General features: G+C 31.4%; 1 protein-coding gene across 2 annotated transcripts; it reads right to left on the bottom strand.

Annotated features, from left to right (window-relative positions):
- Window positions 1–1,590: 1,590 nt before the first annotated feature.
- Window positions 1,591–7,497, bottom strand: LOC100267681 (glucose-6-phosphate 1-dehydrogenase, chloroplastic). 2 transcript variants are annotated; one of them, XM_010658617.3, is made up of 10 exons: window positions 7,161–7,497; window positions 6,292–6,518; window positions 6,112–6,206; window positions 5,785–5,899; window positions 3,728–3,933; window positions 3,461–3,610; window positions 3,254–3,374; window positions 2,939–3,168; window positions 2,641–2,841; window positions 1,591–2,200 (listed from the first exon to the last, which is right to left on the bottom strand). In XM_010658617.3, exons 1-10 carry the CDS (start codon window positions 7,315–7,317, stop codon window positions 1,951–1,953), a joined length of 1,752 nt encoding a protein of 583 aa, XP_010656919.1. In that variant the 5' UTR covers window positions 7,318–7,497; the 3' UTR covers window positions 1,591–1,950. The 2 variants fall into 2 exon arrangements, with proteins under 2 accessions (XP_010656919.1, XP_002266930.1); XM_002266894.5 differs by having other exon boundaries at window positions 6,292–6,524; window positions 7,161–7,490.
- Window positions 7,498–13,281: the final 5,784 nt, after the last annotated feature.

Genomic DNA, 13,281 nt, shown 5'->3' with positions numbered 1-13,281 from the left:
TTGTTTCAACGAATTGCTTGTATTTTTGTGAAAATAAAAAATAAAAAAAATCTAATCATTAAGCATTACTTAGGAATTCTTAAATATAAGGTATCATTTAGAATGATTTTTTAAAAAATGAGGTACCTATTGAAAGAAATTATAAACGTTTTTTGGAACAATAATCCAATTATAAGAGTTTAAAGGTTTTGGCTCAAAAAACCTTATCGATAATAAAACACTCACTTGAGTAGAATTTGAAGAGAATGAACATAGGTCATGATTGGATCAAACCATTATAGAACTTGTCTTTGTATTTTCTCTTCTATTTTTTATTTAATTTAAACATATTATTATTTTATTATTTTATATAATATTATTACTCAAATCCTCACTTGCATTCAAAATTGCAAAATTTTCAAAAAGCAAGTATCAATTAATTCACCTCCCCACCTTGGTGATTACTTAGATTGATTAGAGAATAAAACAAACACTAAACATTTAGATAATTATTATGGGTGAGTAATATTTTGGATAGGCCACGTCCTTTCATGTCAAAAATAAAAATAAAATATCGGGACAACATGTAGGCATTGAAGCTTAACTTTTTTTATGAAAACAAAATATGGCCCACATGTACGTTTAAATTGTGAATCGTTCGTTTTCCGAATTTATACAACTATTTTTAAAAAACATGTTTTGAAAATAATAAACAACCAAATATATTTTCATATTTTTTTAATCTCAAAAACAAAAAAAAAAACTATTTTTAAGAATTAATAATTAACAAACATAGCCTAAATTATTTTGTTTGATTTAACCTTAAAAAATAAAAATAAAATGTAATTACAAAACTTTCCCATTTCATATAAATTTTTTTTTTCAATTTTTCATATTTTCTTCCTTTTTCTTATACTTCTCTAAATCTATTTTTTTATAATATACTTTTACATAATTTTTCCAAAATTTTTCTAGGCCGTTTTTTTTGTCGTTATTGAATAATTGTGCCAATTACATTAATTTTGTATATCAATTGCTTTTTGTTATTGCTAATAATAGTACAGACATTGAAATGCTTTTTTCATCTTCCATCATCATATTTCTTTTGTACCATGTGGTTCCATGAGCCATTAATCGTGGTACAAATTGACTTTTTTTACTTGGTAAAAATCATTTCAAAGTCTATACTACTATTAACAACAAAAAGCAATTGATATACAAAATTAAGATAGTTGGTACAATTATTCAATAACGACAAAAAAACATTGGAATTATTGACATGACACAACGAAAACATCATCTGTTAGGCGGCTTAGGCCTTGAAAATTTTAGGGAAAATTGTTTTTGATTTTCATATACCAAATGCACTTTTGAGCAAACACACATTATATTGCTCAATATTTTTTAAATATGAATATGATATAATTAAAATAAATAAACAAATAACAAAAAGAAAGCATAAATTTCATTATAAAGATTAAAAATATTTTATATTTAAAATAAAAAATGTATAAAAATAAAATTAATTTTATCTTCAATGTTATAAATATATTATAATATATTATAATTTATAATTTCAATTTATCACAGGCTCACTGTAGACTTCCAACATGACATGGGAATAATACATATTAGCTCAAATAACCTGCTTGCAATGACAATCTTATCAATTTGATGTTTCAACAAAAACTAAAAGTGAGACCACGAATCCAAAATAGAGAAAGGAAAGAATCATCATTATAAAAATTGAAGGACGACCCAGCTGTTCATTGTTGATTTTGGGCTCTGTTTTCATTACAACAGTCGGACTGGTTTTCAGCTCTGTATATTTTCTTTCCATGGAAGAATGGGGACTCCAACTCGTCGATGGCTAAGACGAAGTAGCTACACCCCATAAACAACTGAGAATCGAGAAGCTTTGGGCTTCCCCAACACTGGGATCCTGACAGAATCAGTGAATCACTGTATGGTTTATTGCTCTATGCTGAGATCGCCCCACCGGACATTGTATCTGGCTGCAAGATAGTGAGCCCCAACCGGACCTCGGCTCCCATGGGGATAGTACTCGGGAATAATCTTCTTCTCTTCCAGCTCTTTCAATAGAGGTGTGAAGAGTGCCCATGCGGCATCAAGTTCATCACTCCTTATAAATAGTCTCCTTTCGCCTTCTATGGCATCTAGTAGAAGCCTCTCATATGCATCTGGAATCTCCTTTGAGTACCTAAAAAAACCAAGCCAAATCAACATAATGCAGTTCATTACAGTAGCAAGCAAGTTCTGATGAAAGACTAAATGGTAACCACAAATAGGGGATCAAGCGATGCATCATGGTTTTAAAAGTGGACGCCATTTCAGATTTTAGACTGCTAGAAACCTCAAAAACTAGAAATTCTGACCATCAAATTCATCTCGACTTTCGAAAGATTAAGATTGAAATTGAAACCAAATTTAAATGTTGAATGCATAACCAAAGCAATTTTCCCAAGTTTTAAACAGCAAGGATCTACCCATCATTGTATTTGCACCAGTTGGTTATAATCAAGGAGATGATAAATTTTCAGTAAGACACCAATCTTGATATACACGTACACTACAGGGATATATGAATGCAAAGGTAATGGGATTTTCTGCATCTATCATCTACCAGAAATTTAACTTTACCTGGCTGCATAGTGAAGATTTAGATTACTACGGTCCAATCTCATTCCCAAACCAGGGACTTTGTTGTTGATTTTCAAATAAATAGCTTCATCAGGCTGCACTCTTATGACAAGCTCATTTGTTGCTCTATCAAGATCTGTCCCAAAATTCCGGTTATATAAGTTACCAGGCACATGCCTAAACTGTACCCTTATCTCAGCCCTGAGAAAAGGAAAAAAAAAAAACACCACTTACATGTCACATGATTGAAAACTAAACACAAGTATGACTTAAAAATCTGTTTCTTGATTCCACATACCCCTTAGTATGCAATGCTTTACCAGCTTTCATTAGAAATGGAACCCCATCCCATCTGGCATTATCTATAAAGAGGGCAGCAGCAGCAAATGTTGGGGTTAGGCTGTCTTTGGGCACAGTCTTGTCATCAGTGTAGGCTGGGTATGTAACACCTCCTTTTGTATGGCTCTTGTACTGCCCTATAACCACATCCTCAAGTTGTAGAGGCCTCATTGAGCGAAGAACTTTAACCTGGACACCAGAGTGCATGAGAATTAAAACAATTCTGCAACGTAAGATGATAAAAGATGCTTGATATTCAGATTTTGGTAAAAACCTTCTCATTTCTGATATCTTCTGCATCCAAACTGACAGGGGTTTCCATTGCAAAGAGGGCGAGTATTTGAAGCAGATGATTCTGCATTATGTCCCTTATTATCCCATAATTGTCAAAGTACCTGGAATTAACCCAACAAAAGAGAAGAATATAAGCTCTTAAAATAGATAGGGACTACTTCAATTCCCATTTGAGAAGGAAAAATACCCCCCACGTCCTTCCGTGCCAAAATCTTCAGAGAATATAAACTGCACATTCCTTATATATTGCCTTGACCACAAAGGTTCAAAAATGAGGTTGGAGAATCGGAGAACAGATAAGTTTTCCACCAGCTCCTTCCCAAGATAGTGGTCTATCCTGTATTAAAGAAAATGCCATCTAATCAGATTTAGCACATATTAGTTCTATCAAAACAACCTATCAAAAGAAAGGGTTCTATCAAAACAAATAAAACCCAGTTAAAAAAAATCCCACCTGAAAATTTGATCCTCTGCTAAGTACTGCTTGAGGCCATTTGTCAAAGCAGCTGATGATTCTGAATCCCGTCCAAAAGGTTTCTCAACAATGACCCTCGTCCAGCCATTAGCAGAGGAAGCTGACAAGCTTGCACATTTTACAGCATCTATGAAAATATTCGGTGGGATTGATAAATAGAACAGGCGATTGGAGACCCTTCCAGCCTGCGCAACCAGTTTATCATTGTCATACCAGATAAGATAAGGTCCTAAACATACAGGAAAAGGAAAACATTTAAATAAAATTTCAGACAAATGTAAAGGAGTTTATATATAAGAGGCATGAGGCATTCCTATAATACCGAAGGCAATTCATCAAAATGCTAAAAAACATTGGGAGCACGCATCAAGATTTGAGTACTTTCATATTATATTGCATTGAATCACAATGGCTATGAAATTGGTTCTTATAGTACTCATTGACCAAAGCTTAGGACACACCAGTGGGCCAACTTGTGTAATCCAATGCTATTATAAATTTTACCCACTCTCTATATTGTTTGGTACATTTGGAAGGAGCCAAAACAGAAAACTTTTGGGGGGTTGAATTATCAACTAGGTAGTTGAAGAAAATTGTTTTGCAATCTTTACAGAAGCTGTCTGAACTAGGAGACTCTTTCACAGTTCCCATTTATGCCCTAGGAATGACTGGAACTGGTGAAGTAATGTTTCTTTTTTCATTCTTATACTACACATTTTTTAATCTTTGGTTTGATGTAACTCACAATATTTCCAATGAGTTTTGTTAGGACCCACTTCTTAGTTGGAAAAGTTTACCAATGTGGGGTGGTGGGGTTTTTGAGGAGAGAGCAAGGCAAAGTGAAAGGCAAGAGAGTGTCAGTGAGCTTGACATTAGTGTTGTATGAGAAGCTATATATACAACACATAGACTCTTGAGAATTTGGGAGAAAAAGTTTCAGTTTTCTCTTGGGTTTCTTGTAAGAAACAATGTAAGAGTTAAATCTTAACTACTGCTTCTGAAAATTAACTGTTAGTATGAGGACACCCAACATCATGATCCTTTTAGAATGGGTGTTGAGGTAGGTGACCACCTTCTAGGAGAGATTTTGAAGGAAAAAATTGAAGACACCCCCTTGAGGTATTGAGAAAAAACCAAGTAAAGACAACAATCGAAGTTGAGGAAGAGGTCCTCAAAAATAGGCATGGTATTGGATGACAACCATCCTTGACATGTTTGAAAGTCATATCCCATCTTCACATGTTCTAGGCAACCACTACATTTTCTTTAAGATTGGATGATCCTTTTTCCAGTGTCCACATAGGGGCTTAAGAGGTGGCTTCTTCCATCTGACAGTAAGAGAACTTTCCATATATTCGCAATAGACAGGCATTGACATTTTGTTGGGATTGCAGAGCTCAAGAAACCACCCAAGGGACACACATCCATGCAAAATGGCATCATTTCTCAGTGAGGGAATGAGATCCAAAAACCATGAAGTGAGAATTACATAGAGATAGAGACACTGTACATGAGTCAAGCTCCCAATTGGCCTGTTTTTCATATATTATTTCTTGTCAATTAAAAAAGAGCCACTGGTTCTGCTCTATATGCATGATTTTTGTGTACCATATCAAACATGCATATTTATCTATGCCGAGGTTTGAATTAGGATTATATAGAAAGCATTTTTGGACACCCAAATCTTGCATCAACAAGGGTCTAACATCAAAAAAATTTCTGTACTCAAAAGATCCTGTATGGGAAGAATTTTTATGCATTTCAATGTCATAGTATAGAAATTCTCATGTTATATCTCATTTAGTTCTGAACTCATCCATAAATATTTTATGCATCCTAGGTTCCACCAACACACTAGATCTAAATATACCACCAAATGGCACTGTAGTCGATGAACTCAATAACCCGTGATAGCCCTATTTGAACAAGGGTGGTTGAGATGACAAGCATCGGCGAATTATAAGCTATTATTGAATGAAATGCTCCAGCTAATGCAACATCACGAAGTTTAGCCATATGAATGAAATCCACATTACCTCGTGTTCCTTCAGCTTCTTGTCCAGCTCTGTAAAGTTGTCCTCAGAATCATACTGACCAGAATGGTAAAAACATCTTTTAAGGAATTGCTCCATCTTTTCACCACAGTTCTCCCTGAAAACCCGAAAAATACATATAATCCCCAAAGAGAAACTTTATCAGTTCACATTCGTTTAGCTACCAAATACAATTATTAAAATAAAAAAAAAAAACTAACAAACTGTCTGAGAACTAAAATTAAACAAAATAAAAAATTCAAAAACTGTCAATTTCTCCTGAAAAAACAACAAACATGCATACCACTAAGGATGAAAGGTATAGCTCACCTCTTATCAATTCTGCAAGTAAGTGTCTTGCTAACCATGTTTCTAAGTTCTGCATCAGTCATCTTACTCCGAGCATAACCAAACACGGTAAAGTGCTGGGAAAAAAAAATCCAAATGACTTATATAAATGTCACTTTTAAGCTGACTGTAAAAGGGAAACAGAACTGATATAATCCGAACCTCAGGTAGGCAATCCTCATAAAAAAGTGCGAAAAGTGCAGGAAATATCTTCTTTTTGGCCAGGTCTCCAGAGGCTCCAACCACAGTAATGCTGACAGTTGAGTTCTTGTCATTACCATCAAAGCCCACCACATCTTCACATTCCTCTGAAGATGTGGCTGATAACAACCCATCTTTCAATTTCTTCAAAGTGGAATCATTTTCAATAGGGGCCATTGTGGATGATACTGCACCTACACCCAATTTTTTTGCAAATTAATAGCCAGTAGAGAGAAATCCCAAATCACAAACAACAACTGATTAATAAATAAACAAGTTATAAAGTGACTTTTCAACAATGAGCCGCTGAAAGAAAAAAGATAACAAATAAATCTGAAAAAAACAAAACAAAACAAAACAAAATTTGTAAAACCCCTTCTAGAAACTGAAACAAAAAGTGACCAAAAAAAGGTGGAAAAAAAATTTAAAAATCAAAAGAAGGTCTCAACAAAACCAAACCGTCTTGTATTAAGCTATGTGCAGTGAAGTTTCTGGTCTCAAATAGAGAAAAAAAATAGAATTTAAAACACAAATTTCTTTTCTTTCCCCGATATTGCCTTAACAGCCAGGCACAAAATAAAATACAGAATCTAGAATTCAGAAGGTGAACCCAGAAACAGAAATGGCTAAATTGATATAAAAAAATGCCTTAGAAATAAACAAAATCAGATCCACAAAAGCATAATCCTCCAAAGTTATAAATCCACCCTTCAAAGAACAAATTAGTATGAAAAAAAACATACCCAGGATTACCCAAAATATCAGATATCTAAAAAATCCTAAAAATTAGCCAACTGAATCCACAATTATATCAAGGAAAAGGAACAAACCATCTTGCAAAAGAACCACATTCTGGTAGGAGTTTCTGGCTGATTTCACAGGAACAAACCGCTTAGGAATCGAAGAGAGCTTTGTTGAGCGTTGACGACGGGCATTGGAGGTTGAAGAATATGAAGCACTACAGTGAGAAGAAGAAAGGGTCGACATGGGTCTTTTCTCAAAAAGAAAAAGGAGGGCTGCGTTGGAGAGAGTTGGGGGGTGATGGTTGAAGAAGAAAAGAGAAGGAGGCCGAGTCTTTAGACTTCGGAATCATCGAGGGGGCTTAGGCCCTTTGGGATTTCCGAAAGGTTGTGCGTCCTTTGCCCATGTGAGAGTGGACAAATGGAATTCTACGACTTAATGGAGCCATTTTTCATGCTGTTTTTTGCTTACTAAACAAAATTAAAATGTGACGTTTTCTTAATCAGGTGGTTTTAGTGGTTGCCTAAATTTATTTTGCCATTTCCATTTGTCTTTGGTGATGTATAAAATACGCCAAACTATGTTATGATTTTATAAAATTTTGACCATATTACATGAGGTCGGTTTATAGCATTGAAGAGGAACCTAGTAAAAAAATACAATCAATCATGTCAAATCATGTCCATTTTTAGATGACATTACTTTATAACTTAATTTTATTTTTTTTGTCTTTCGTCTTTTTTTTTATATACCAATGTATATCTTTTTCTACACTTTTAATAGTTGGGATCGAAATTTTAAAGGTATCTCTTATATACTTTAGTTTTTTTCCATTATACATTTTATTTAAAATTTAGTATTAACAATTTTAAATACAAATTTTAATAGGTTTTGATTAGACGGAATAGTAGTAAAATGACCCATTTATAACTCATTTATTAATTTTATATAATTATTTTTTTAAAATTATAAATATTTTTTAAAATATTTTAAAAAAACTTGAAATTAAAAGATAATTTAAAATAATATTGCAAGCTAAATGGGTTATAATGGTTTTTAAATGTTAAATAAGCTATAACAACTTAATCTATTTCATGAATAAAGAAGATTGTGTCATGATATCGATATAATAAATAAAACATGTTCATACTTATCGATTTAGGAGTAAAATTTCTTTATTTTTATCTTTAAGACAACATAGATATCACCCATATTGCGACACCTATATTTTTTATAAGCAATTGATTGATTTATTACACAATGAAACATGCTAATATAATATGGTATTAGGTAGTCATAGAGAGAGATTGACGTAGACTTTATGTACAAGAGGATGCGTTGGATACTTGCTTGCCACCTTTTGAATCCACAAATGGCTTTTTATTTATTTATTTAAAGCGATAGAGTGATGCGTCCACCTGGTCTCTCTATGTTTAACTTATTTGGAAGAATAAACAGAAGACGTGAATTTAGAGAGAGGAAATGCAAGTGGATTTAATGTTTAACACATGCAATGAAAAACCATCTCCAAGAGTTGGGCAGGAGTACAAGAAATTTAGGAAATCAATGAAAATAAGTTAATTTTTTGGATTTAATTTTAAGTGTTTTTGTTTTTATAATATTTGAATAACAATTGAAAATATAAAAATATGATAACTTTGTGAAGGATAAGTCAAAAGAACAGTTTTCCACTAATTTTTTGGAACAAAATTTTATTTCTAAAAATAATTTTAATTACGGTCAGTGAAAACTATTTAGAAACTTCCTTTTTTTTTAAAAAATATTTATTTTTTATACAATAGAGTAAAACTAGAATATTTTATAATTATTTATTAATTTTAAATCTATTTTCTATTTTTTTTTTCTTGCATTATGATCTTCAAATCTAAATTTTATAATATTTTTTAAAAATTTTGATTTTCAAATTATAAGTTCTAAATTACAAATATTTTTAAAATTAAATAATATTTTGTTTTATTTGTTTCTCTATAAATATGACGAGAAACAACTTAATATATTAAGTTTTAGCATATAAAAAAAAATGGTTGTTTGAACTTTAAATTTTTTCTAATTATCAAGTTATAAATAGGAGACAAGTTAGAGAACAATTCTCTTTATTTTATTTTATTTTTTTCTTTCCCAAGTACTTTTGTTGGATGGATTTAAAAACTACTTTTAAGTGTAATAAAAAGAAGAAAAACCTTCTTTATTCTCTTTATAAAAGAAAATTTATTTAGTACCTCCATTATACCATATTAACTTAATGCAACCTAGGCTTCCAACAACCTCATTTGAGATACATGTTCATGAAACACAACTATGGATAAGCCTTTTGTTAGTGGATCCGCCAACATACCTTTTGTGGACATGTGCTCAATATTAATAAGAGACTCTACCACTTTCTCTTTAACAAAATAAAACTTTACATTAATATGCTTGGAGCGAGAAATACTCCTAGTGCTCTTTAACAAAATTAGTGACATGAATAGTGGCACCAATATCTAACCACCAAGAATTGGCATGAACATCAACGATATTAGTCTCAATCATGTTCGCATTCAAATTAACTACAACCACAATTTCACCTTTCTTTTTCTTCTCTAGCCAATTTTTAAACTTGAAACAATTAGCCTGCTTGTGGCCAATCTTGTGGCAAAAGTTGCACTTCCCCTTGAATCTCTCACTCTTTATAGCATTAGAAATAGCAGATGCATTGGAGGTTCCTTGACTTGAATTCCCTTTCCTCTTGAATTGCTTAGAGCCTCCAAAATTCTTGTGTGGAGGTTTTTTCTTCATATTACTCACTTGGTCACTAACAAGAGCAAGGGAGTGAGTCTCATTTTTCTTTAGTGAGACTTCATGTTGCACCACAATGGACATCAGCTCCTCTAGAGTCCATTCTTCCTTCAAGGCATTATAAGTCAACTTCACCACATCAAAGGAAGTAGGAAGAGACTCAAGTATCAACCATTTCAAGAATTTATCATTCAACTCCACTTTCATCTCATTTGCCTTGTTGAAGTAGTGCTTTAGCTTGATGATGTGACCTCTAACCCCACCTACTCCATCATACATAGTGGTTGTGAGAAACTTCAAATAAGTTGTCATTTCTACCTTATCAATCTTGGTATAATTGGCCTTCACATATTCCAAAAAGTATTTGACCATTTTCGTTTTTGGCACACATTCTTTAATAGATTTGTCCATAGTATACTTCATTACCATCAAACAACTCCTATTGGAGTCCTCCCATCTCTCATAAAAGAATATTTCATCAGTAGAACTCACATCAGTGGGCTTACTTGACTCATCAACTCTCAAAGCCACGTCCAAATTTTGCAGAGTCATATGCACATCGAAAGACTCATACCATTCCTCAAAATTATTTCTAGTAAGAGGCTTGATGGTAGATAATTGCAGAGTAATTCCAGAATTGCTAGTAGTTGGAAAATAACAAAATTAAACAATATGCATGTTACTATAATATCTTGTTCTTTACTAGTTTCCAGAATTTCTCAATTTAGCAATAGCTTGGAATTTTGAAATTCCACAATGGTAAGGACAATTAATTAAATATCACAACCAAGGTACACTAATTTTATTACTAAAATGGCAAAAGAAAATTAGTATGGTTCATAATATATAATTAATTTTATTCACTAATCTAAGCATCCTACCAAGTATTATAATCATTTATATGACAATTACAATACCCGTATGAACCTTAGTAATCACAATAATAAAACAAAAAAAAAGGAGATAAAATATCTCAACAAAGACAATTTGACACATATAGGATCACGATAGGCATATATGTTCACTATTGTCATGATAAACTCAAATATTTAATTTGCACAACTTGACACACTTGGAATTGTTATAGGCAATCACACAAGTGTTCTTCAATGCCATAATAAATTTAAATATTTGACAAAAATGGTCTAGAACAACATTATTGATATAAAATAAAAAAATTATACCATAAAGAACAATAATAATAATAATAATTGTCCAAATAAAACCAAATTTAACAAATGCATAATCATTCCAAGAATATGCATAATCATTACAAGAATACCAAGACAACCAAAACCAAATATATATATATATATATATATTATTTTTTAATGACGTCATGATTACATCATCTCATCTTCTCCCCCATAACACGACTTGGTTCTTCTCTGGAGAGAAAAAAAAAAAAATTGCCTAAAATTTTTTGCATTGTCCGACGAAAATACTTAGGTTTCCATCCTCAAACATCAATCCTTCAATCTAAACCCAAAAATTGCATAAAAAAATGCATAAAATGAAAAACCAAAATAAGCCCTAATTTTCGATATTCCATCAAATGAGCTCCAAAAACCATATATATAAAAAAAAGGATGGGTTTTGCTCCAAACAATATTCTCTATAAGTCTCCAACATCAATCGGGCTTGAAAACCAAGAAACAACACCAAACGAAAAAAAAAAACTCCAAAAAAAATGTTTTCCAAAACTAGAAAATGGGAAACCTAAAATAACCCAAATATGCAGCTCAAATGTCATCCATATTTGGCTATGATACCAATTGATGAATATTTAAACAACATAGGATCACATGTAGATATTAAAGCATGCATAAAACGGAAATTAACGAAACGCTCACCTTGATTAATGCCGTGAAAAGCCATTTTCTTGCTCCATTGCCTCCAAGACGAAGCTCAGTCCGTGATAATATGTGACCCTTTCCTACACCCAAGATTCAGTTCAAATGTGTTGTGCGTGCCCTCTCCAATCAAAGAAGAAGAAACAGAAAGATGGAGAGAGAGAGAAAGAGAGAGAGTTCTTTTCACTTATAATATATATATATATATATATATATATATATATATATATCATGCATTACACACAATATTTGGACCACTTGATTTAATAGGTCAGTCAAGTGAATTAGGTGAACCCATAAAAAAATCAAGCAACAATATGTGTCTAACCCCATTATAGACCATGATGAAAAAAAAATAACATTAATTTATGATATTATCACATTGATTATGTAAGTCCACACAAAAAATTCCAACAGGATATTTTTCAAAATAATTAAACAAAGTTTTTAATTTTGGAGAAAAATTTTGAAGTTTCCTTTTTAATGAAAAATTTATCATTCTTTTTTAATTTTTACCATTAATTAATTTTTTATGCTATAGTATGCTGACATGGCACGACGGAATTATTCCTTCTTACATGGTTGGAAAATTTTAAAATATTGAAATTTTCATCTATCATATCAGCGAGTGAAGTCCATCTCTAGCCCAAGTTCATTTCAACCTTCACTATTTGGGTTTCAGTACAAAGATTATAATGCCTATTTCACAAATGGTGGGCTTGGATATATGGGCTTCGCAACGGTGTCCATGGTATCAGTTTTTGTCATCTTTCTTGCATGAAAAGAAAAGAATTCCAATGATTTTTTCCTATAAATGACAACCTCATAGACAATCAATCATAAGTAAACGAAAGAGTCGAAATTTGACAACTTTAACTTAAAATGGAGAATTGGGCTTTAGACCCATTTGACTTTGATAATTAATAAAGAATCCTTCAAACACTCATAATTGATTATAAGGATATGAGATGTGAATAGATAAAAATACCCACTTGACCCATTTTTGTCTTTATTCTACCACCCTTCACATGCTACTATTCTTTCTTATTTAACCATTTTTGGATTGTTCATTATTTTTTTAAACTCTTTTATAAATAATTGAAAAATCAACATTATTTTTTTTATTTTTAAATTATAAACAAAAATTATATTAATGATTCAAAGACTGTTTTGGAAAATACTTTCTAAAAAAATATTAATTTAAATAAATAAAAATTACATTTTACATTTATTTTAATCTTTTATATTTTAAAAGTAAATAATTTAATGATTAAAATACTATTTAAAATAAATATATTCACTATTTTAATTTTTTATATTAAAAAGTATTTTAAAGTTTTTTTTTTTTACTATTATAAAATAAAAAGTTTAATTTTTTTTAATCTTCTTTCTTCCTTATTTTAATAACATTTTGAACATGACTTTTAGTAATAAGTTATATGAAATGTTACAAATTTGTTTATTAAGGATTTATTTTAATGATTTGAATTAATTGAAAATTTATTAAAATAAGAAAAAGAAAAAGAAAAAGAAAGAAAGAGGATGGATGAAAAGTTTTTAT

The sequence above is a fragment of the Vitis vinifera genome, chromosome 1 (assembly GCF_030704535.1).
Source record: "Vitis vinifera cultivar Pinot Noir 40024 chromosome 1, ASM3070453v1".
In the NCBI taxonomy this organism is placed as follows: domain Eukaryota; kingdom Viridiplantae; phylum Streptophyta; class Magnoliopsida; order Vitales; family Vitaceae; genus Vitis; species Vitis vinifera.
Note: the sequence above shows the minus strand (reverse complement) of the source record. Positions and strands in the feature narration are given on the sequence as shown.